The sequence below is a fragment of the Pinus tabuliformis genome, chromosome 8, assembly GCF_031772625.1.
Source record: "Pinus tabuliformis cultivar Carrire ecotype Pingquan chromosome 8, CPIR1, whole genome shotgun sequence".
Classification (NCBI taxonomy): domain Eukaryota; kingdom Viridiplantae; phylum Streptophyta; class Pinopsida; order Pinales; family Pinaceae; genus Pinus; species Pinus tabuliformis.
In genome coordinates this window covers 1,478,495,543-1,478,521,888 of record NC_142294.1, presented here as the reverse complement: position 1 = coordinate 1,478,521,888, position 26,346 = coordinate 1,478,495,543, and the positions used below count along the sequence as shown (strand labels likewise).

Sequence of the window (26,346 nt, the reverse complement as noted above, 5' to 3'; positions counted from 1 at the left end):
TTTCAGCCGAAATACTTCCGAGTAGAGAGGTACTACTGCCTAGATTTTTCTCTGTTGGGTGAGCTGGATTTGGCACCCAGGTTGTATTCTGAAACTGCTTAATAAATCAAACCCTCAGATAGCTACACCGGTTTTCCCGCGTTGGGTTTTTCCTAGGACATTAGTCCAAAAACAAAGGTGTCACTTGTGTGCTTGTTTCTATTTCCTTCAGTTGATGATCTGTAATGTGTTGAGCATGTACTTGTATTTATTTCCAGTATTTACATGGTAAATAACTTGTTAATTAACAGAACAAGTAGGTAGGAATAAATCAATAAAGCGCATGAAGGGTTTCTAACGTGTCAGACTTAGAAATTCCAACAGCAACAAGCAGAACATCTTGCGGCAGAGAACCAATGGTTGCCATCACAGAGTTTCAGCACCGCAAAATGGTAGTTAGCCATGCAGGAAGAATTGGGGCCAATGGACGACACCATGGCACGACTTTATGATGAGATGATACTCGTACAATAAGTGGTGGCTCATCTCATTGGTATCCAAAAGAAAGCACAAGAAGTGGTAAAGCTCCTAAAAGTAGCAAACAGAGCGATCGGTCAAATTCAAGAGTGGGCTGCTAAGTATCCAAATGCTCTGCAACATTTGGAAAAGAAAGACAAGATTGCCGCAAAAATGGACAAAGTTCAGTTGAGAGTCCACCTACAAAATTACTCACATCTTGGAGCACAGTCGATTAGTACTATTGTTGCCTATAACCAACTGCATAATGGTTTTAAGTCTCTAACACAAAAGCAAGGGATGCCCACAATAGGAATAATTGAAGCAATCAGGGGCAGAGAATTCATCTTCCAGGAGATTAGGAAATATATTGGGCAGATCAAACAGGCAACAGAACAGGAAGGCTTGGGGCAACCAAAGGTATTATTCTACAGTACGCCTTTGCACCAGTCAAAGCTCAATTGAAGTTTTCATGGTTGTGGAATAATGTACAGTCAAACTCCAAGAAAACATCGACTGAAGCACTGGAGATAAAGATGCGCTACATTGGGGACTTGCCAGTTTAGGTCAAAGCCATCTCCACGAAGTTTAGAGCTTGGCACACATACATTACATCTAAGCTCCATGAGAAAACAAATGACTTATCAATTTGATGAGAATTTGTCCCATTACCAGTTTTGTCTTATTAGGCCACGGTCTCATTTGTAATTTGTCTTATGTAATAAATGATATGTAATGAAGTTCAAGGGCCACATGTGGAATGTGAATAGACACACATTGGAATGTAATGAGTCATGTATAGAATATGAACAGTGATAGAAGCGAAAGAGTCATGAGGAAGCTCAAAGGTCATTGTTACTTGTTATAAATAGCTCCTCATAACTCAAGCAAAGGGATTTTGGAAGGCTTAGATTCTAGAGGTCTAGCCTTGGCTTCTATTGTAATACATAGGAGATAGATCATTCTTTGGAGAAGCAAGTTGTGGCTTCGTGTTCCACTATTGGATACAGTGTTTCATCTATGTAATAATGTACTTGGGATCTTGCACTTTTAATCAGAAGCTCAATGAACCAACACTTCTTCATACATGTATCGTAGTTGCTTTAATTACATATTAAGTTAATGAACAAATTTGTTTCTTAGCGATGGCTATTATTGAATGAGTGTTGTTATGCTTTAACGATTGTTGTTTATTATGTGGACTAATTTGCAAGTATCCAACAAGCATTTCTCTTTCTTCCCCGGTCCCCCTTTAGGATAGTACTATTACTCTTCTAACCAGTGTCTTGTTTCCCCTTCCAGCCATGGAAGCCTCCCTCATACACCTTACATTGGGTATCTCACAAAGCTCACATTCTTCCTGCCCCAAAGAGGTGTTTTGTTCTCTTGTGTCTGATCGTAACCAAGGCATATCTTTAAAACCTTTCCAACGGTGGCCGGACCGTATGACCGGATGGGACTCCTATACCAAATGGTGTGAGGTCTAATTGCGACTTGACATTCGAGAGATCCCCTTACAATGTTGGCGGCATCCAACACCGTCAACATTTTTGGTGCTAGAAGGAGGGCCAGATGACAAGCTGACCCTGTGAAGTCTGTTTGAATCTCTTACCTTTAATGGCTTCATCTCAAATCATAATCCCAAGGTGTTTTCCAAAGCTTTAGATCTTTCAATCCCCGCAAACTTTTTACATAACTTGTCACATCTTAAATTCGATGGCAAGGGTACAATAATTGTCCTTGATTATGTAGTTGTGTTTGTTCAATTTTGTTTTTCAAGTGGCATTTATTCCGAAGAAATTCTCAAACGGTTTTACCCTTACATTGGATGGTGGTGCGAAGTAATGGTGCTACTTTCTACCCACTACTTCTATCTCATCTTTCAAACATTTCGTTAACGAGCTTCATCATGTTTTTGACAAGTATGAGTATCAAGACATTATTGATGAAATTTATCAACTTAGAATGGAATTGAATAAATCTCTTAAACATTTTGTTGATCAATTCCTTCATCTTTGTTATCAATTTCCAGATGAGGATGTGGACTGGCAGTTCTTGGATGAGAAGTTTTGTTTCTTAGTCAGGATGTCAAGGAAATATTTTGAATCAGACTCTTCATGTCCTCCTGGTCAGGAAGCATTTCAGCTTCTTAAGGAAGAACCAGATGTGCTTTTTGTCCCATGTCCTCCCCCTTTTGATGTTCCATATGTTGGACCTAAACCAATCACTAAACTGAAAGATCAATTTGTTGATGAAGAATTGATTTTTCTTTCACATCTTTCCCCTTATGGTGATTCATCTTATCTTATTAATCAACCATCTCTGAATCTTGATATTCCTCTAGTCAATCTTTTACCTATTAATCAAGATGAACCCTTGGACAACCATGACCCTGATGATTTCCTTTTCTCTGAATTATACAGTAATGATTGTTCAAGTATCATGGATGAATCTTTGTTCCTACATGAAGATTTAGATTTGCAGCAATTTCAAATGGAGTTTGATGTGATTATCGAAGATTTTCTCTCAATATACCTCCTTTTGATCAAGAAGATGATATGCTTATCATTGAAGATTTTTGCAGTAATCTTGAAAATCTATCTTTTGTTGAATTTCATGATTTTAATATTGAAACTTGTTTTGATAAGTAGTTGACCGTGTTTTCTCAGAATTAAAAGTTGAGTCAAGTGAGTAGGATACTTCAGCCTGCGCTGATGGTTATGTTAGGTTCTCGACATTTGTGATTTCAGTCAGTTCATGCTTCTTTTGCACAATTTTATCATTCATGTCATCACATGGGATGTTGACTCTCTCCTGAGGGATGCTTATTTTCTTCATGTAAAAATTTTCAACCCCCAAGGGAGGAAATTTAATTTGACTATTGAACTTCCATCATTACATCCCATCTCAAGCAAATATCTAATTTGTAATGTAGAAATAGTGAAGAATCTTAATGAATATTTTACATCATCCATCAAAGAATTTCACGCGCACGACAACATGGATTGTGGTTAACCTGTTAACATTGCTTATGGCATGGATCTTTCTTTGTTTAGTCTTTCCTGTTTATTTTTCCCTAAAGGTTGTTTCCATGATCCTATTGCGGACTCATTAGAAGAATCTTTTCAATCCGAACCCATCTCTCGTGGCCTGCACTTGCATGCGCTTTGTCAAGTCTTGTATGGCCATAGGTCGGTTAGTTTCTGTTGTTTTGGAGTCTATTGTTTGGAAGAGAAATCTAGTGTAATTTACTGTTGTGGTTGCACTTCCTGTTTCCATTGGTCAGTGCAGATGTTTGCATGGTGCCTCTTGTTAACTACACTGTTTTTTGTTCTGGTTTTACACAATCATATCTTTTGGTCCAAAGTCGGGAGTAGCTTTTATTGCTGCATTGAAAATTCCACTTTACATGACCCGACCCTATACTATTTCGGTTAAGATAGGATAGGTTGCATATAGTTAGATGCACTTCATTCTTGTTATGTGTTTTTGTCTTTCACATTCCGATTCTTTTGCTTTTATTTGTCTTTGAATAAAGTCGGTTTTGAGAATCGAGATGATGTGGCTTAACTTTTGTGATTGGCAAGTTTTAGTAACACGCAACCCTTGGCTTATCTATTACCCTCTTCCTTGTTTTGGTTTACATCACTTTTGAGTCAATGATTTTTCGATGTAAAACACGATCCTTCAGTCGGGAAGCTATAAGCAAACCATGAGGTCCGCATATTTTTAGGATTCTCTTTCCTGTACTTAGTCCTGTTTATGAATAGTGTTCTTGCTTATCTATTTGTGTAATGTAAGATAAGGGGAAAAATTTTAACGAACAAAGCATCGGAGGTGTAAAACCTATCTCTGAAGGAGCAACCTCCTCTTCTCTCAATAAGTCGGGATCCCTCTTCTGCTCGTTGAAAAATAATAAGTGCCTATGCATAGTCCTATTGAAAAAGAAAGAAAAATAAAAGGGTGAAAGAAGAGAAAGGCTTCTTGCGTAGGGAGGTGAAGCAAGCGACTTTGTTGGGGTATTGTCCAGGCTCACTGGCAGCGAAGCAACATTTGTGTTCCTGAAGCGACTCCGTAAGGGTACTTTCCAGGCCTACTGGGAACAGAGCAATGCCAACGATGTAAAACTCATACTCTGATTGTTTTTAATTTTCCATGCTATACTACCCTTCCTTACATCGACAAGAAAATGATATGGCTTGTTATATGATGTGTTACACCGAGTAATGGAATGAGGCAGACTATATGTCTAACCGGGTAAGAAAGGGGAGCTAAGGCGACCCACTGATTGAATCAATACTTCCTGGAGAAATTGGACTCTGCACTTAAACTAAACCATTTCAGAAATGTTGGGGTTCTCCCATTGTGTAGCCAAGTGTTGTCACTAAGACAACAACCCTCCAAATTTTTTACCTAAGCCAATTTTGGAGCCTACATCAACTTTCGTTTCAAGCCCCTTTGTGTCGTCATATTGTTTGATTTGTTATTCATATGTTTTTCCCTAGTATCGCATCCTTCTAAGTCAATGTTTCCTAAGCGTCGTCATTTAACCATTAGCAGTGCTTGAGTTAGTTAGTCAATGGTTGGGTAAACCCATCACTTATCTTGACTTAGAAACTTGCCTTCTCGCCATGCACACACACAAGAAACACTCAAAAGCACTAAAAAAACAAACAAAAGCGAGAAAATCACTCAGAAAAGCAAAGGTGCACTCCAAGTTGGTGAAGACATGCGCTCAACTTTAGCGCGCTCCTTCGTGTTGAAGAAGTGCGCCCCCCTTGAGCGCACTCCTTCATGCTAAGCAAGTGCTCCCTACCTAAGCGCACTCCTTCGTGTCGAAGGAATGCGTCCTTCCTAGGCACATGCACGAGCCATCTTGTTGCATGTGGGCGCACTCCTAGAAAATAGGAGCCCACTTAACTTCTCTTAACTAATCCTTTCACTCATCAACAAGTGGCGATCATGCATGAATCAATTTTGCATGTAAACTTCTTTAAATCAACTCAGTTAATCATTCATTTGCATAGTCATTCTCATCTGAGTTGAGCGCACAATTGGAGATCAAGAAACTCTTCATCAACCAACACTACAAGTAAGTTTTGCATGTTGAATCTTTTCATTCCCTTTCATGATTTCACTGTCGTTCTTGCTTTTCTTGTTGTCATTTCTTGGTTTTTCAGTTCGATTGCTGACATTTATGTTCAATCTTCATGCTGCAAGTGTTAATCTGTTGTCACATGCAAAAACTCTTCAAATTCTTCAACCTGTTCATATTCCACCAAGAGTGCGACGACATCTATATACCCTTGCACATCTTTCTTCTTCTCATCTTATCATTAAATCTTGTTTTCAAAGCTTCTTTCTGAGCTACCAAAAGGCAGACTGTACTTTTGGACCTTGAAACCCGATCAACCTTGAAAACTGTGCCCAGATTGACCAAGTTTTCCTCTTGAGCACACTTCTTCACCATGAAGAACTGCGTCCTCCCTCGAGTGCATGAACACACCACGAAGACTCGAAGCACTTTTCTTCACCCCTTCGAAATGCGACAATGCGCCCTCCTTGCTCTTGAGCGCATGAGCACACCTCGAAGGCCTAAAGACCTGACTGCATCATCCTTCATCCCTTCCGAGCAGGGTTGCGAGGGAGCACCTCCCCCCTTGCAAACCCGCTCTCACAGCGTGCTCCATGCGGTAGCCATCCGGGAGCGGGAGCAAATTTCGAGAGCACGCTCACTAATAAAATTTTCGCTCTCTGCCTATTCAGGAGTCATAGAGGGAGCTATTGAAGATTGGAAACAATTTTTTTTGAGTGCGGCAGCCTAATGTTTAAGCCTATGGCCCTACTGTTGTTAGGTAGTCCAGGGTAATGTTAAATTCTTAAAGTAAAAGTGACATTCTCCTTTATCTTTCATTTTCATCCTTTTAGTTAAATTTTTAACATTACGATGAAATGACTCAAGATGTTTGAGAATGGTTTTAGTCTCATTGGATTCCATATGGAGAAAGTAGAATTTTAGATCTCCCTCAAAATCCAGCAGACTTATCATTTTTTCAGGATTTCAGGATTGGGGGTGTTGCACACTTTTTTCAAAGTTCCAAGGAAACAGATGTACCTATTTTTTCTTAAAAAGAGCAAATCATCAGTTGTCATCACTATGTGTCATTGTAAACCTATTCTGCAAATTTTTAATATAAATGATGCTAGTACGACCTTGTATCTATGTAACAACCTAGGTAAGGTTATTATTTTGGCGAAAGTTTCATCATAGGAGGTTTTTTGTTTCACTGACTCATCTGTGTTTCTAAACACGAATGTTCGACAAAGTTTTTCCCTCCAACCTCAACCCAAAGCTAGGGTTGAATTCTGGTCAAAGTCTTAGGTGAGTCCTAGTGTTCTACTCGAGTCTTGTGAAAAAGTGATTTGGGAATAATTTTATTACAAATCACTTGGTCTACTACATAGTCCCTCATACTTAGACACCAGACAAATCACTTGGTCTACTACATAGTCCCTCGTACTTAGACACCATGATTAAAATATTAGAGGCTTGGGAAAACATTAAATCCCCTCAAGTGTCAATTAATTAATTTTTCTAGCAAAAAAATTAAATCCTAAGTTAGAAAATTAATTAATTAGAGTCAAATTAAAAGTCTTAGAGAAATTAAATTCTCCAAATAGAAAAATTCGTGGGTCTTAAAGGAATTAGTTTTTGAAGGTCCCCCACCAAGGGAATATTGGATATTTCAAGAAAAATTGGACCCTTGGACCTTGGTGGTCAAGTCAAAGTCAAAATTTTGAAGAAATTAGCTCAAAATAATTAATTTTGAGCTAATAAAAAATGAATTAAATGATAAATTCGAGGTGCAATTCACAGTGATAAAAATGTGTTTTTCATTAAATAGTGATAAAGTCATTTTATTAATATTTTTGGGCTAATCTTAGATGATTTGATTTGCCATGTGATTAACAGATTTTTTTTGAGATATATATATATATGATGTTTGCAGGTACTCCAGTCCTTGGTCTCCAAGTTCACAAACTATGGGCAAGAACCAACTTTGCTTGGATCTCGAATATTTATGTGATTGATTTAAACTTCGCTAGGGCTATAGTGTGCATTGGGTTTCTAAAGTATTTTTAGCCATTTATCAAAAAAAAATTATCCATAAAAAAAAATATTTCTCAAAAAAAATATTTTTTAAAACTCTTGTATATTTGTAAATTTTGTGAATATATTTGTAAATTAAACTTGTAAATTATTTAGAAAATTGGGGTTTTGGGGTTTTGAAATTTTGTATATATGTGGGTATTTCATCTCCATTCTTTGCAAGGTGAAGTCAAGAGAAGAAGTTGGAATAGAGCTAGATCTAGGTCCTTAAGGGTAAGATCTAGTCTCTAAATTTTTTGCAAGGCCAGCTATTGAAGATTTTACAGCAAATTGAAGATCTGAAAGCAAAAATAAATTCTGAATCTAGGGTTTTAAGTTTCAGCCCTCCTGAGCCTAGATCTGGCCTCTCCAAGGCCAACGCCCTCCTCTATCCCCTCTGTGTCAGCCGTAAAACCCCTACGTCATCTTTTGGAGGCTCCTTGAGGCATGTGTCAGCCTCTAAGGGATTGCATTGCCCCTTTTCAGCGTTTTGAAGGTTGGTCGTCCCCTTCTAGGCCTCGGCCTCCTTGGCTAAGTCGCAGACCTTGTGGGGCCCACGACAACCCTAAAAGGGCTCCTAAGCCTATTAGCAACCCTTAGAGGGCGTCCTCCCTGCATCAAGCCTTCTAGGGCATTTTTCCCCTCCTTTGCCCTTATCTTCCATAGACATTGACATTCTCAGCCTTTTATTGGCCTCCTTCTTCCTTCCATAATCCTCTTTGGCCTTTTTCTACCCTTATTCTGCCCTAAATCCATCTCTGAATTTTCTGGACTCGATACTTGGTGGTTTTGTAGGTTTTTGCCTCAAAAAAATTGATTTTCAGGTGGCAAGCTCATCCTAAAGTTTCAACAAATTTGGCTCAAGGGATCTTCAACACCTTGGGCCTAGGATTTGCTCTTTAAACCCTAGTTCTTTTACTATTTTTCTACTACTATAAATTTTATTTTATAACAGTGATATAAATGCCCTAAAAACATACTAAGTTGGTCAAAATAATTCAAAAATTGCAAAATTTAATTTTCTTAAAATTTGGCCACTTGGACATCAAGGATCTAACCTAGATCTAACATTTTGCTTGCTGGAATTTTCTGCCTAAATCACTGAATTAGATCTAAACTTTTCTGAATAATTCCCCAAAAGGCACAATTTGGCTTTTTCCCATGTGCTAAATTTTATTGTCTCATCCATCTTTTGCATTTTGTGGTACATTTCCTATTGTGTGTGGCCATATTATGTTTTTATCTTTCTTTTTAGCTGCATCAACCTCTAGGGCATCGTTCCAGGCCCGGCCCAAGGTGTGGACAAGGGTAAGGGGAGGCTAACGCCTTGTGGATCCAATGGACGAATGTGGACCTAGATGGGGAAAATCAGGGAAGGGATTTGTTGCTACACAAACTAGCAGGCTTTGTAAAGAGACAAGAGCAAGAGGGTACAACAACAATATGGGACAAGGGCCCACTATCACCATAGCCTAAGTCCCCTTCTCTTCTCGGATTTTCACCGACAGAAGGAGTCCTAGCGTCCCTCACTTGTGGTAAATGTTCCTAGGATAGGTTCTAAGTGAGGTAAGGTGGCTCATTCAATGGAAAGGTTCAATGAAAGTACAAGCTTTCAAAGAAGCTAAGAATACTTTCCAAGAAAAACCCCTTGAAAGGAAGTCTACCTAAGGCCTAGGGTTGAAACTTGAGATATTTAACCAAATAGAAGTTCATCCAAGGCTCAAGTAGACAAGAGAAAAGGCTATGATTGATATATTCTTAAAGATCAAGCCTTCAAGAATCCACAAGTTGAAGGATAGCACCTAGGGCTCCCACTTGTGTGATGGCTAGGGAATTAGTTTTCTTGAGATTCCACCGTCGAAATTTGTTCAAAACTTGCAAATGTCAAGAGGAGGCACTAAGTGAAAGGTCTGTCCAATCAGAATTCAAAATGCACTCCTCTAAAGAATTTCACACCAAGCCCTAGAGAGGCTTCCTTAGCCTTAAAGGGACGAAGAAAAGGAGTGATAAGGAGGTGATAAAAGAATGATTTCTCAAGTATGTGTGATCACCAAGGATATAAGACTAGTTCCTAGCAATTTGGAGGATTAGAGTAAAAAATAATTTTGATTTCAAAACTTCGCTCTTCAAGGAGACCTAAAGGCAGCTTCGCTAGCCCTAGTGGAGGCAGCTTCACGACTACTCTAGGAATTTACACTTCATTGGCAAGAATAAATGGAGTTTCAAGGATACAATATACAAAACAACCTCTAGGAACATTCATTCATTCATTATCCATGAGTAACACATGCAAAATTTCCAATAGCTTCAATGTTCTAACAAAATTAGGGCACATTAAAAACCATAGACAATATTCCATGCATTAGACATTTATTAGATCAAAATTATAGCATTAAACAACACTTACAAGATAATGAAGAATATATCCATCCATCAAATTTCCAAAGAGAAGCTCCAAGAGAGAAAACGAATTTTTCCAAATGTCAAAATGCATTAGATTCATCCAAATCACTCCACAAAGTTGCAGACCGAAAATCTCTAATGAGGCTAGCCAAAAATCCAAAATGTGATGATCCAAAGTGAGAGAGAGTCTCTCTTATTTATACAAGTCTAATGAGTTTGAATTCTCAAAGAAGAAGCCCCTAACATAACAAATGATGTGAGATACCCTAGGTTACAAGCCAACCAAGATAGCTTAAAGATTAATTATTGTTTAATGTCTTCTAGCCCATGTAATTAATGCGAAGTGCTCTATGTTGCACCTATTTTGTCACAATACCAAGGAAGCAGTTGTACTAAATTTTTCAGAGTTCAGAATCATCAGCCAACCAGTTATCATGTCATTGTAAATCCAATTTCTGCAAGTTATAATGTTAGTGATGCTAGTACGACCGTTTAATTATGTAACAACCTAGGTAAGCCTATGATTTTGGCGACAAATTTCATCCTAGGAGGTTTTTAACCTCACCGAATACCTGTGTTTCTAACCACGGCTAATAGAAAGAGTTTTTTCCCTCTAACTTAAACTCCAAAGCTAAGGTGAAATGTATTGACAAGGTCTTAGGTGAGTCCTAGTGCTTGGTCGAGGCTTTTATAAAAGTGATTTGGGAATAATTTAAGCTATTTGGCTAAATTATTTTTATTATAAATCACTTAGTCTACTAGATCATATTGTGTCGCAGAATCGGGTAAATATTTTGAGGGTCTATAACGAATGGGTATTCCCCCTTTGAGGGTTGAATTTGTAATTATCTGATGTAAAAATATTTTAGTGCATGGTGTGGAAATTCCTAGACTCGAAAGAACCCCTACTATAGCAAATCTGAATCTACTTCACCTACTTGATTTTTAAATTACATTCAACAAGTTATTCTTCTAAATATTGAAGCAAATTACTTCTGCAGCCTACACTAATTAAATATTTGATCTCATGAAATACAAAACAGAGCAAAGAACAAGATACATAGGACACACTTATTTTTGGACACAATATGTTGGGAATCACAATTGTCGTTAGACCAAAACTTGCAGGTGTTAGTCAACGATCGCATCGCCAAAGATAAGGATCCACGAGAGGTGGTTAGTCTATGTCATGAAACACACAGGGAGTGTTGGTTTATCCAATGTCCAACAATCTTCCCCCCAACGTGAGCCGGGTGTGTATCGAACTCATGACCTATGCTCTGATACCACTTGTTGGGAATCACGATTGTTGTTAGACCAAAACCCGCAGGTGTTAGTCAACAATTGCATCGCCATAGATAAGGATCCACGAGAGGTGGTTAATCCATGTCACGAAACACACGGGGAGCATTGGTTTATCCAATGTCCAACACAATAGTCCCCGGAAAAACCCAATGTGGAAAAACCGATGCAGCAGTTCTAAGGGTTTATTAATATGCAGGAGAAATACCTGAATACAAATCTAGGATGCTCAGCTAGCAATCCTTTACAGAGAAAACACTGGCGGAAAATCTAAGTGAGTTTTACCTCACTTCACCCGGCAGAATTCCAGCTGATCCAGCACAAGACTGGCTAGCCCCGCTATTTTTGCGCTGGCCATGCGTAGGCTTTACGTCAGCCTTTCAGGCTCTGCATCATCACTGCATCATCTCCTCTGCCCTCTGCGTCATCTCTTCCAGAAGTTCCCAACAATTCTGGATTCTGTGAGACAGACAACTTTTCTACTCTGCGTTGGCCCTTCTAGCTCTGCATAGGGACTGCGTGGGCCTAGACTGGCCTAGTACCAGCGTTTCCCGACCACTAGGCTGCCTCTCTGCAAGCTTTCTCTGCCTCTCTATCAGTATTATCTAGAAAGTCCTTACGGATTGTCACTGCCCCTCTGTTGTCGAATGATCACTTAGTTCGAATTTCTCAGCTTCCTAGCCCCAGAAATCGAACTCCAGATCAATTCTCTCTCTCTGTGTATTTCCAAATGACCCCAAGCCTCCATTTTATACCTAAGTCACCTGACACGGGGATTCGGGATTCATAGTATCGGATTTGGACACGTTGACCCCCCAGAACAGGACACGTAGGATTCGTTATATATTATTTTATTAAAAATATATATATATATATATATATATATTAAAAATTAGATAATTCTTACACAAATTTTAATTAATGATACAAATTTATTGATTTCAAACATAGAGGATATCAATATTAGTAACAATCTATGCTACTAGCATTGGTGAGGATATGCTACCAACATTGGTAATAATCTATGCTGCTAGAATTGGTGAGGATGCCACCTCTTTACAAAATTGACCAATGATTTAGCAGGAAAGAAAAAAACATTGACCCAAAACCTAAGCTATTTAAGAATTAAACATCTAGAAAGAAATAAAGTATTTCAAAATATTAGGTTTGCGAAGATTAGGGTTCTTATCTATGCGAGGGTTGTGTTGCCCGTAGAGGCAGCAAAACTAGTGAAATGGCTTAACACAATACAAATAGGACCTGCAAATTTAGAAAATCCGTGGGCATACCTCCGGTGATGGTCGGTCTGGCAGTTTTATCCATTTGTCCCTCCAAACAAATTATTATTTAAAAGAACTAGGGTACAAATTCAAAGCCAGTTAAAAAGAATCAGGGTGCGGATTGAACATCAGTAAAAGAGAAAGCGCATCGATTCAATCGTTTTTGTTCGTTAAATATTTTATTCAAAGGAAATAAACGAGACACTTATTTCTGCGAGTGCATGCAGAAAGAAACAAATTATTTCAAAATTAGGGTTCTATGTCTGCCAGGGTTCTGTTGCCGCTAGAGGAACCTTGCAAAACTGGTGAAATGGTTTAGCACAATACTACTAGGACGTGCAAATTTAGAAAATCCGTCGGCATACCTCCGCTAAATGAATCCTGGAAATCGGGACACAGTCAAAAATCGGGACACGTTGGAGAATTTCGGGACACGTTTGGGATTCGAAGAATCCTCATAGGATTCGACGAATCTTGTTTTTGGGACACGTTTTTTGGATGAATCATGTCCGACACACCGAATTCGGACATGTGGCCCCTATATAACGAATTTGGTTACTTAGTTTTATACTTTATTGTTGAGTCTTCAACGACCGAGATTAAGTCTTTAATCAACGGCTAAGATAAAACATGACTTGATCCACCTTCTAGATCATTCTCACCCATATTTTGATTAATGACCTTTAATATTTTAATTTTCCTAAGTTTAGACTTAGGAACCCCATTAAAATATTAATTATTTTAATAAAATACAATCCGTGTGGAATTTCACTAAACGGTTTCTCGGTTCTTTAGAACTCATGTGCCTTAGCCTCTCCACCAATTTTCAAGGCTAGATCACTTCTAATGCTACCAAAAACTAATACTCCCTCTTAGCGAGGAAAGTGCTCTAGTAACAATGTCCACCTGCATGCTGCTATGTTTCTGAAGCACCTCCTTTCTGCACTGTTGCTGCCACCAACACTATGTTGCTTTGTCTATTGTACTGCTGCCCATGACACTACCACTGTTGCATCTGTACTACAACTCCCTCTCAAACGCTACATCTGCTATGTTGCAGCCTGCTAGCACTACCACTGCCAACATTGCATCCGTACTGCAACTCAGTTGCTGATAGAAGCAACTAAAAAACATCCAAAATTAGTTGAACTTAATTTTGTTCAACATAATACAATGAATGTTGGAATCTGACTGTTGTTGATTCTGACCCTCTAAATCTTCTGCGTTGTTGCCGACTCCTGCACTGCTGCCAACCTTGCTCTATGTTGATCAGTCTCTGATCCCCAGCTACTGCATCTGTCCTCCAAACACTCCACTGCATCATCTGACACTATGCTCATCTTGCTACTGTTGAATCTTGGGCTCCCGTAGCAAGGAATTGATCCAAGAGATGGACTCCTCAAGGATTCTGCCCACATGTAGTCCTCCCGACTACAAGCTCAATATCGCCCCATCTCCCTCCTGGAGATGCGTGGGCACTCATGGCAAATTCATCCTCGTCAATCTTTGTTGAAGCAGCCTTAGGATCATGTTTCTTATCCTCCTCCTTTTTCTTCAAAGGACACTGGGATGCATAGTGGCCCATCTTGCCACAACTAAAACATTTCACCTTCAAAATGTCCTTCTTTCGCTTCAGCTTTTGTTGTCACTTCGATGCTAGAGCTACGTTCTCTTCCTCCTCCATCTTTCTGCCACTCCCACTGCTGCCACTGAGATTGACCTTTACTAGGTCCCTCCTTAACTCCTCCTGTTGAAGAGTCGCCCGCATCTCCTCCCGTGAAGGTAGTTTTTCTCTCCCCAATATGCTTTGGACGAAAACTTGCCATTCATTCGAGACCCCATTCAAGGCTATCGTCACCATTGTTGTTCGTTGAGGAGTAGACCTCATTGCAGCAAGCTGGTCTCTAGTGTCCTAAAAACGTTGAAGATAGAGGTTCACCCCTTCTCCTTTCTGCATCAAAGTCTGTTGCAACTTCTTCTCCAAATACATCTTTCGTTGTTCGGAAGAGCCTTCATACAGAGAAGGCAAGGCTTCTCACATCTCTCGGGTTATATCCTTGCCTTGCAAGTGTGAGACCACATGATCTCGAACTTGTTGAATTTTCTAAGTCTATCCGTTAGAAAATTAATATGTATTATGCTGGTTTATTTCTTCTACTTGTTTAAATTCAAACAAGTTATTTAAACTAGTTAAATACCGAAATAAAGACAATACAGTCACAACATCTACAGATCAACAGTTGAAAGAAAACAAACACACAAGTGTCACCGTTATTTTTGGACAAATGTCCCCGGAAAAACCCAATGCAGGAAAACCGGTGCAGCTATTCTGAGGGTACATTATTATGCAGTATTTCCTTGAGTACAACTGGGTGCCTAACCAGCTCACCCGACAGAGAAAAATACATGGCAGCAATACCTCTCCATTCGGGAACAGGTATTCAGAAAACCTATCCCACGAAACCCTCTCCAATGACTCTGAAGCTCTGCACTGGCCCTTCTAGCCTCTGCGTCAGCCTCAAACCTCTCTGTGTCAGCCCTCTGAGGCACTGCGCAGCCTCTGGGACCCTCTATGTCACTCCCTCTGCCTTCTGCGTGGATGACGCAGTCCCTCTGGGCTCTGCGTTGTCTCTGTTGGGCTCTGCATGGCCTGCTCTGGCTGTTGCTCTCGCTCTCTGCCTCTGCGCTAGTCTCTCGACACTGTCTCTGCCTCTCTGTCCAGTACTCACTGCCCCTCGCTGCTGATCACTGATTCACTTTTGCTTAGCAACCCCACTCTAGTAAAATGAATGACTGATCACTCTGGTGTGTCTTCCAACTGACCCTCAAGCCTCCTCTTATACTTTTCTCATTGGTCCTTCAACAGCTGAGATTAAATCTCTAATCAACAGCTAAGATAAGATTTGGCTTGATCCATGACTTTTAGAACCTTCTAACCCAGCTTTATATTAATACCCATTAATATTTTATTTTTCCTAAGTTTAGACTTAGGAACTCCATTAAAAATATTAATTATTTTAATATCTCCCAAACCGGGTACAATCTGTCCAAACCATTTCTGGGTCTTGGAGATCTCATGTGCTTTAGCCTCTCCAACAATTTTCATGGCTAGAGCACATCCGATGCTACCTAAAATCAACACTCCCTCTTAGTGAGGACTGCGCTCTAGTAATACTTCACATTGAGCATCACTTTGATTATACGGCACCAATACCTGTGTTGATGCTAGGCCTCCCCGCCCAACATCCTCTGCACTGCTGCATCCTGTACCGCTGCCCATGGCTCTGCCACTGCCATTGCTACATCCGTACAGCAGCTCCCTCTGCATTCGTGTTGCTGCTGGTCCATCCTCCCAACACTTCATCTGCACTGCATCCCCCTCTCATCATGTTGCATCGTGCTACTGCACTGCAACTCAGTTACTGAGAAGTAAGTAACTGATCCACCCAACTTCTGACATCCCTGTCAGGCTAGAAACACTCCTGATGTTGAAGCTCTCTTTGCCGCTAACAAGTGCTCCCTCTACTGGCATCTGCGTTGCTGCAACAACTCCCTGCATCTCGCACCGTTGCAACCCTCTCTTTGCCATCTTGCACCGTTGCAACACTCCCGTGCCTCTCACACTGTTGCAACCTGCTAGCCTCGCGCTACCCGGGGACTCCTGCACTGTAGCACTCTCTGCCACTTCATCCGCATCTGTTTCTACCTACATTCGCCAGTCCTGCTACTCTCTCTTCGGGGCTCCCGTAGCAAGGTATAATCCAAGAGGTTGGGTACCTCAAGGATCCTGCCCCTCATCGTCTATAGTCCTTCTGACTGCAACTCGATGTCTCCCCACCTCTTCTCTAGAGGTACATGAGCACTCATGGCACAATTGTCATCTTCCTCTACTTCTTTCTCTGCCTTCGCTGGCGCTGCCTTAGAGTCAGACGCCTCTCCCTTGTTCTTCTTCCTCGGACACTGGTTCGCATAATGACCCAGTTCCCCACAGTGGAAGCACTTGACCTTGGAGAGGTCCTTCTTCTTCCTCTTCTCTTGCTTTCCCGCAGATGCCAGAGCTGCATCCTCTTCCTCTTCCTTCTTGATCCGGACTCCTTTGCTGCTACTTCCCACCTTGCTCAACTGCCTGATCTCCTCTTGACGAAGAGTTGCCCACAATTCTTCCCAATCTGGAAGATCCGCCCTGCCCAGTATGCTCTGGACAAATGTCTCCCACTCCTCGGAGACTGTGTTAAGTGCGGTCCTTAACATCATCTCTTCATCCGGCTTGGCTCCTATGGAAGTCAGTTGGTCCCAAATCTCCTTCAACCGACCGAAGTAGTGATCTCTCTGCTCCCACTTCTGCATCTGGTATGACCGTAGCTGATTCTCAAGTAACATATTCCTCTACATGGAAGTATGTTGGTACCACATCTTCAAGGTGTCCCACATTTCCTTTGTCGTCTCCTTCTCAACAATATGTTGGACTACATGATCCTTGACCCCATCAAGGATAATGCATTTTGCCTTGACCATTGCCTCCTCGTACTTCTCATTAGCTACCGGGTCAACTGGGATAGCCATTACTCTCAAGGCAAAGCCCTTGATGCGATGTCTATCTAGAATGGACAAGATCCTGGCCTTCCAGACCACAAAGTTGGGAGTTTTGTCTAGCTTGTCCTGATCTCTCAGCCCATTCACGGCCATCTCGTTGCTCTTCTGTCAACTCCTCCAAGTCTCTCTACTTCCCTCTGGAAGTTCTCCTTTCGATTCCTGCTGAGTCTCTCTACTTCCTGCATGGAAGTTCTTTGTTGGACTCCCTCTGAGTCCTGATTTCCCTCCAGGAAATCCTTCTGCCAATCATCAAGTTGCCCCTCTCCGATCATCTGTGCACTCGCAACACTGATCCGGATTCCTTGGCTAGAAATCTGCCTCGACAGCAACTCCCTCTACCTTGGTTTTGCCCTATTAGGTACTGTTCTGACCACAGTACCTCACCAGCTTTGCTCCTGCAAACTGCCCACAGCTTCCTATGCCCCAACAACGGAAGGACTAAGCCTCTAAGCTCTGCGCAATCCCAGCACAGGCAAAACAGCTCCCTCAGCCACTGCGTCAACCCTCCTGGTCTCTGCGTGATCCTCTCACTACCCTCCTCAGCCTCTGCGTTGGCCTCTCTCTAGCCCAAATTGATGACGCAGTCTCTCTGCGTCAACCCTTCCTCTGTCGCTTCTGCAACGATCAATTTTCTCTCACTCGAGACAGCTGATTCTGTTACAGAGGCTTTGCTTAGCTGATGCCTTTAGCTTTCCTGTGATCTGCAACCATCCTCTGATACCATGTTGAATTTTCTAAGTCTATCCGTTAGAAAATTAATCTGTATTCTGCTGGTTTATTTCTTCTACTTGTTTAAATTCGAACAAGTTATTTAAAATAGTTAAATACCGAAATAAACACAATACAGTCACAACATCTACAGAACAACCGCTGAAAGAAAACAAACACACAAGTGACACCGTTATTTTTGGACGAATGTCCCCGGAAAAACCCAATGCGGGAAAACTGGTGCAGCTATTCTGAGGGTATATTATTATGCAGTATTTCCTTGAGTACAACTAGGTGCCTAACTAGCTCACCCGACAGAGAAAAATACACGGCAGCAATACCTCTCTATTCAGAAACAGGTATTCAGAAAACCTGTCCCACGAAACCCTCTCCAGCGACTCTGAAGCTCTGCGCTGGCCCTTCTGGCCTCTGCGTCAGCCTCCTGCTGCTCTGCATCAGCCTCAAACCTCTCTGTGTCAGTTCTCTGAGGCACTGCACAACCTCTGGGACCCTTTGCGTCACTCCCTCTACCTTCTGTGTGGATGACGCAGTCCCTCTGGGCTCTGCGCTGTCTCTGCTAGCCTCTATGTGGCTTGCTCTGTTTGTTGCTCTCGCTCTCTGCCTCTGCGCTGGTCTCTCGGCACTGTCTCTGCCTCTCTATCCAGTACTCACTGCCCCTCACTGCTGATCACTAATTCAATTTTGCTTAGCAACTCCGCTCTAGCAAAATGATGACTAATCACTCTGGTGTGTCTTCCAACTGACCTTCAAGCCTCCTCTTATATTTTTCTCGTTGGTCCTTCAACAGCCAGATTAAATCTCTAATCAATGGCTAAGATTAGATTTGGCTTGATCCATGACTTTTGGAACCTTCTAACCCATTTTTATATTAATACCCATTAATATTTTATTTTTCCTAAGTTTAGACTTAGGAACTCCATTAAAAATATTAATTATTTTAATATCTCCCAAGTCGAGTACAATCTATTCAAACCATTTCTGAGTCTTAGAGATCTCATGTGCTTTAGCCTCTCCACCAATTTTCATGGCTAGAGCACATCTGATGCTACCCCAAATCAATTGAATTCCATCAAGAATGAGCCTCTTCGCCTTCCCCTGCTCGGCTTTGTACTTCTTCTTTTGATCATTGTCAGCAGGAACAGCTACAACACTATTGACGTAGGTCTCGAGATCGTATTCCTCCAGAACAATTAAGATTCTGATCTTCCATATGACATAGTTGGAAGCTCCTTCCAACCTGTCCTAATCACTGAGCTGATGCGATGTCATTTTACCCAACTGTCGAACTGACTCCTTTAGTCACTGCTTAGCACTGCTCAGCTGCTTAGCATGTGAGAAATTGGAACTTTCTGGCGGAAAGTTCTCTGAGGAGAAAATTCTCCTTCTACGTGTCTTTGTTCTTTTCCAGCAGATTTCTACCCTGGCAGAAACTGCGCCCTTCAAGCACTGCGCTGAGGCTCTACGTCACTCCCTCTGCCTCTGCAAACTCACGAACTGGAAATCGTACCTCTTTGTCGTCTCACTAAGAGAGAGATTTCCTTGGATCTACTTCCTGGCAAGGACTGCACAATCCCTTCAAGGGGATTCAAATTGCTGCCAAGTGCAGCTTTCGGCCTCACTGCTCAGCACTGGATCTGCTCTTCTTGTCTCAAAATCAATGCTTTGATACCATGTATAAATTCCTAGACTCGAAGGAACCCCTACTGCAGCAAATTTGAATCTACTTCACCTACTTGATTTTTAAATTACATTCATCAAGTTATCCTTTTGAATACTAAAGCGAATTACTTTTGCAACCTACACTAATTAAATATTTGATCTCATGAAACAAAAAACAGAGAAAAGAACAAGATACATAGGACACACTTATTTTTGGACACAATACTCTTTGTAAAAACCCAATGCGGGAAAACCGGTGCAGCAATTCTGAGGGTTTATTATTATGGAGGAGAAATATCTGAATACAAATCTAGGATGCTCTTACAGAGAAAATACTCGCGGAAAATCTGAGTGATTTTTACCTCACTTCACCCGACAGAATTCTGGCTGATCCAGCACAAGACTGGGTAACCCGACTATTTCTGCGCTAGCCCTGCGTAGGCTCTGCGTCAGCCTTGGTCAGCTCTCCCGGTTGTTCCGGCAATTCCTGGCAGTTCCGGTTGTTCTGGAAGTTCTGGATTCTGCGAGACAGACAGCGTTTCTGCTCTGCATTGGCCCTTCTAGCTCTGCGTAGGCACTACATGGGCCCAAATTGGCCCAGCGTCAACCTTTCGCGGCTACTGCGCTACCTCTCTGTAAGCTCTCTCCGCCTCTTTGTCAGTATTCTCCGGAAAGTCCTTCCGGATTCTCACTACCCCTCTGCTATTGAATGATCACTTAGTTCGAATTTCTCAGCTTCCTAGCCCCAGAAATCGAACTCCAGATCAATTCCCTCTCTCTGTGTGTATTTCCAAATGAACCCCAAGCCTCCATTTTATACTTTCCTGTTGAGCCTTCAACGGTCGAGATTAAGTCTTTAATCAACGGCTAAAAGATTAAAACATCACTTGATCCGCCTTCTAGATCATGCTCACCCATATTTTGATTAATACCCATTAATATTTTATTTTTCCTAAGTTTAGACTTAGGAACCCCATTAAAAATATTAATTATTTTAATAAAATACAATCCAGGTGGAATTTCACCAAACGATTTCTCAGTTCTTTAGAACTCATGTGCCTTAGCCTCTCCACCAATTTTCAAGGCTAAAGCACCTCTGATGCTACCAAAAACTAACACATGGTCCCTCGCAATCAGACACCATCGCTAAAGTATTTGAGGGTGGAAAAATAATTAATCCCCTTTTGTGTCAATTAATTAATTTAAAATAAAATTAAATCCTATGAAAATTAATTAATTTAGAGTCAAAAAATTAATTCTAGAGAAATTAATTTCTCCAAGTGGAAAATGACCAAAACATTCGTGGATCAAAAAGAAGTAAAAAGGCCCCCCACCAAGGCAAAAATGGATATTTTAAGAAAAATTGAACCATTGGACCTTGGTGATTAGGTCAAAGTCAAATTTTTTAAGAAATTAATCTGAAATATTTATTTTTGTATTAATAAAAAATGTTTTTATGAAAAAATCGAAAATTCCTCAAAAATAAATATTTTCAACGGCAGAGATTAAAAGATGATCAAATATTTATCGACTGTCGAGATTATTTTGACGGGGATCAAGCCAATTAGCCGTTATTTTCCACTTGGAGGATTTATCTATAAATTAGAAGCCATTTGCTTCTCATGTCATGATGAAAACTCTGACTTTGGTCTGCTGGTGTTGTTCCACTGATCTACTAGGAATGTTTGAAATATCATAATAAAATACTTTGGGTTTCAATTCATGGTGTTCTTTGTCCGATGATCTGTAGTATGTGCTAGATATATGCTTTCCCATATTGTGCTTAAAATTTTATAAGCTTGTTTATTCATTAGATGCTGATAAGAATAGTCTATTGGTAGATTTTGGGTCTATCTTAGGTGATATGTTCCGCCATATGTCTAACAAGTTTTCTTAAAGAAATATATATAGTTTTCAGGTTCCCCAGCCCTTGGACTCCAAGTTCACAGACTTTGGAGAAGAGCTGACCTTGTTTGCGCTTTGAGAATTTTGTTTTATTTTCTTACTTCGCTAAGGTTGTGGGAAACACGAATAACTTTCGAAACACGTTTGATCTATTGTCACTACCTAAGTCACCGGATTCGCCGTATTTAATCCTTAAAATTCGAAATTCGCCGTATTTAATCCTCATTCGAATTTGTTCGATAAAATTCGCCATTAAAATTCGCGTATTCGAATTTCGAATTTCTATCGATTAAATTCGCCATTAAAATCGATGAAATTCGTTGAGATGCGTTAAAATTCGTTTTTTTCGGGCCGGGGGTATGCGTGCTGCTGTTTTAGCTTAGGTTTCAATGTTCATTGGTTTCGTTGTTGTTTTCATTGCCGCCGCAGACGCACGATAGAGACGCAGACGCACGACAGAGACCACGGACACCTTGACGGGCTCGGGCTAGGGTTTCATTGCCGCCGCAGACGCCATAGAGTCTAGACTACAGTCTACAGACTACACCTTGAAGGCTTGACGGGCTCGGGTTTTTCCAGAAACAAAGAAAACTGCCGCGTGCTGTCAGCTGTGCCTGAGGCTGTAACTTGTAAGTTTTTCGGTTTCCGTCATAGTTATTAACTTATTAGTAATGGAACGTCAACGAACCATGGTCCAGACTCCAGTAGATATGGTTGTAACTTGTAAGTTTGTAACTAAAACAGTCGTCAGTAATGCTCGTATTAGTAACTTACTGGAGTTCTAATTTGCATTTCCTCACAAACTATTCCCATTCTTACCAGCCATCCTTACAATCTACCCCACTCATTGACAGTCAATACACTAAGCATAGAATTTGCTGCGCCTATGTCCCTTTTCCTGACCAAATGATTAACAAGAAAATTTGTTTTTGATCCATTCGCTCACATTGGAACATCATCTTCAGACGACTCTTCCAATGTTTAGAAACAAAGTAAAGGTTTGCATCAACATTTAATTGATGTCAACAATGACAACAATAATGACTAATGCTAATAATGAGTAATCCTATTCATTGTCTGAAAGATGCATAAACCTGTATGGGACTACTTTAATGTCTACAAAACATTAGATAAAAATACAACTTGTAATATACTTGTAAATTTGTAATATACTTGTCCTTTAAAGAGCTGCTACAGCCTTGAGCCTACAGCCTACAGGCCAATAGAAGACTGCAATTCATTCCCTTTATGACTGGTGGTAAATTGGTAATGGACAGATCTGAAATGGACTGATCTGGAGATGTTTGTGTGACCAAATAAACTGCTGTAGCTCCGAATAATATGGTTCCAAAAAATAAACTACAGATCTGAATCAAATAACCAGTGGTCCCCCTTCAAATTCAGACTCTCCTTGATCAGAAATCTGATTCATTAATGACACCAATGGACAGAGCTGGAAATGTTTTTGAAACCAATTCTGCTCCTTCAATTAAGCTGCTACAGGCCAATAAACTGATTCGTTTAGTGCTGAAATGTAACTGCAATTCAATCCTTGTAATTTGTAGGTGGTACTTTTAGGCTCAAAAGAGCAGTGAGGCTCCTGTTAGTCTAATGCCGAACATATGTCACAAAGATGCCACTGTTAAGTTAGATCAAACCTCTGTAATTTTATGTCAAGCCACTGTAATAAATTATAATGATATCAGCCCAGTTGAAACTTGAGTCTGCAGTTAACAAAATGTTTTAGTGGGCTGAAGCCTGAGAGTACTGAGTACCCAAAGGACAATTTCTTTTGGATCATATGCTCCACTTTTTCTAGGCTCTAGGTTCTAATTATGTTCTCACTGTGTTGAAGGCTGAAGCCTGATTTGACTGTGTTGAAGATGACTAACGAAAATGTAATTTCAAAAAAAATTGCAGGCATTTCAGACATTGAAGTGTCAGACATTTCAGACTTCTAAATTCCAATGGCACCCCCAAAGTCAACTGTTGTAGCTTGGAATTTTATCCAAAAAGATGGTTCTAATCTTTCATGTCAGCTGTGTGGACATAATTTCAAGGGCACTTTGACTAGAGCAGTGGATCACCTTCTCGGTATTACCAATGGAAGTGGAGGTGGTGTTGAAGCCTGCACTAAGATCACTGATGAACAAAAAGCCAAAGTGGAGAAAGACCATTCCAGTTCACAGATGCAAAAGCAGAAAAGGGTGAATAAGAGGCAGCGAATTGAGAGGGAGATTGCCATGTCTTCCTCCACCATTAATTCAGTTTCAAACATTGGTGGATCTAGTTCTACAGCTCCTCAAGCAAAAACAGGTGGGCCGAAAACATTAAATCAATTCTGGAAACCTGTTGAGAAACAGGAAGTTGATGACGTTGTTGCTGAGTATTTTTATGCATGTGCAATTCCCTTTAATGTGGCGAGGAGTCCATATTTTAAAAATGTAATTAAAAAGGCCATTGATTTTGGGAAGGGCTATGTTCCTCCTAGATCTGAAGCTTTAAGGACAACTTTGCTAAACAGAGCGAAAGACAGAGTGACAGAAAAGTTGGCTGATATTAAAGAGTCCTGGAAGCTTACAGGATGCACAATTTTGAGTGATGGTTGGTCAGATTTGTGTCATCGCCCATTGATCAATGTGCTTGTTTATTGTCCTCAAGGGGTAGTTTTCTTGAAGGCAGTGAATGCAATGGATCAAGTGAAGACATCAGAATTCATTTTTGGAATTTTGGATGAAGCGATTCAAGAAGTTGGGGTGGAAAATGTTGTCCATGTTGTTACAGATAATGCATCAAATTGTGTTGGTGCAGGGAAGCTGATTATGGAAAAATATGGGCAGATTTATTGGACCCCTTGTGCAGCTCATTGCTTGGATTTAATGTTGCATGACTTAGCCAAATTTCCTTGGGTCAATGAAACAATCCGAAGAGCCAAATCAATTTCAAACTTCATCATCAACCATCGTCTCACTTTGAGCATATACAGGAAGAATGCATCAAAAGAGTTGTTGAGGCCTTGTGATACAAGGTTTGCCACTTTTTATATTACTCTGAAAAGAGTTGTTGAGGAAAAAGCGAGCCTACGAGCTGTTTTTTGCAGCACTGAGTGGGAGAGATCTACTCTCTCAAAAGAAACTAAGGGGAGAAATGTTGAACAAATAGTGCTCAATAATGACTTTTGGGAAAATGCAAACAAGGTTTTAAAAATTTGTGGCCCAATTGTTAATGTGCTCCGCATGGTTGATGGTGACAAACCTTGTATGGGTTTTGTTTATGAAAGCCTTGATCGTTGCAAAGAGGCCATTGCAACTGCTTTTGATAATGTGGAAGCTGATTACAAGGAGATATGGGATTTAATTGATCATAGATGGAAGATGATGCATAGTCCATTACACGCAGCAGCATGCTATTTGGACCCTAGATTGTTTGGGTTGCCAAGACATAGGGACGAAGAAATCATGAATGGACTTATCCAATCTATTGAGAAGCTAAATCCAGATCCAGAGATTGCAGGTTTGATCAGAAGTCAGTTGAGAGCATACAGGTAAATGTCTTGCAATTATATTCCTTTGCATGCAATTATATGAATCTTGTTGTTAATGTCTTGCAATTATATGAATCTTGTTGTATATGAACTGATTGAGACTCTCAACTTGAATGCATACAGGTTAGAAGAAGGATTATTTGGAACAGTATCAGCAAAGTATGATAGGAGCAGAAGTGATCCAACACTATGGTGGGAATGGTATGGTTCAGGGGCACCAGAATTGCAAAATTTTGCAATGCGTATCTTAAGCCAAGGAACAAGTGCATCAGCATGTGAAAGGAATTGGAGTTCCTTTGACCACATTCATTCCAAAAAAAGAAATAGACTGTCATCTCAAAAATTAGAAGATCTTGTTTATGTTCGTAGTAATTTGCAGTTGGCATTGAAGAATGTGGCTAAAGAGTCATCCAATTCTTCTACTCCGTGGATCGATCTTGTTCCAAATGCAACAATGGATGATGCTGATTTGTACATTGATAGTGACAGGGAATTCGCTGATGAATCTGGTGCTGAAGCATCTAGCGGATTCATATCTCATACTGCTCTTGATGACATAGAACTTTTTGATATAACAAGTGGGCAACAGGAATGTCAAGAATAAAACTTGTGTTCCTGTTTTAGAGTTCTAGTTTAGTTTTTGCATGAACAATTTGCTAGAGCCTAAAACTGCCAAGCTAGCTGCTACTTTAAAGTTTAAAGTTTAAACTCTCTTTTTATCTAATGTGGAAGCTGTTCACTCTTATTTGATGACTGTTTACTGTTCTATTCGCTTTGATGGTTACATGGTACATCATATTTTGGTTGGTGATCAAATGGTATCTTTTAGAAATTTTCATTATTTCTTTGTCAATATGGTTGACTCATTAGCAATTTTCATGTGCTACATAACTTGCTGATTTTTCCTATACATTTCAAGCTTTTCATCGAATTATGCTTTGACTCCATTATTAATATAATTTCTAACAATAAGATAGTCTTTATAAGTGTATAAATCTGCCCTCTATCTTTAATATACATTTTTTTTTTCGAATTTCTATATGTCGAATTTTATCGACAAAATTTGAGTTGCCGAACTTTATTCGAATTTCAAGGTCCTCGAACTCGAACTCGAACTCGAACCTGGTGACTTAGGTCACTACTCACCATTTAAGAAATTATTTCCTCAAAAAATATTTATTTTTCACAAGGATTGTATATTTTATATAGCTTGTAAACTATTTTTGTAGAATAATTTTTTGTAAATAGACTTTTCTAACCCTTGCTTTTGCAGCAACTAGGGCTTG

At 40.2% G+C, this 26,346-nt stretch overlaps 2 protein-coding genes across 5 annotated transcripts in view; one reads left to right on the top strand and one right to left on the bottom strand.

Moving 5' to 3' along the window:
- LOC149241405 (calcium-transporting ATPase 5, plasma membrane-type-like) overlaps positions 1–26,346 on the bottom strand; it is a 293,316-nt gene that overhangs the window by 142,151 nt on the left and 124,819 nt on the right. The gene's annotated exons all lie outside the window — the stretch shown is intronic.
- Positions 23,484–25,664, top strand: LOC149241406 (uncharacterized). Its single transcript, XM_089461028.1, has 3 exons — positions 23,484–24,321; positions 24,592–25,060; positions 25,184–25,664. The coding sequence occupies exons 1-3, from the start codon at positions 23,484–23,486 to the stop codon at positions 25,662–25,664; spliced, it is 1,788 nt and encodes a 595-aa protein (XP_089317154.1).

What these genes read in the sequence shown, in the direction of transcription:
- LOC149241406 (XM_089461028.1), top strand. Translation starts at nt 23,484, where the DNA reads ATGGCACCCCCAAAGTCAACTGTTGTAGCTTGGAATTTTATCCAAAAA. An exon ending in TAATGCATCAAATTGTGTTG is followed by an intron (nt 24,322 to 24,591) that starts GTGCAGGGAAGC and finishes TTGAGGAAAAAG; the next exon opens with CGAGCCTACGAGCTGTTTTT. An exon ending in AGTCAGTTGAGAGCATACAG is followed by an intron (nt 25,061 to 25,183) that starts GTAAATGTCTTG and finishes GAATGCATACAG; the next exon opens with GTTAGAAGAAGGATTATTTG.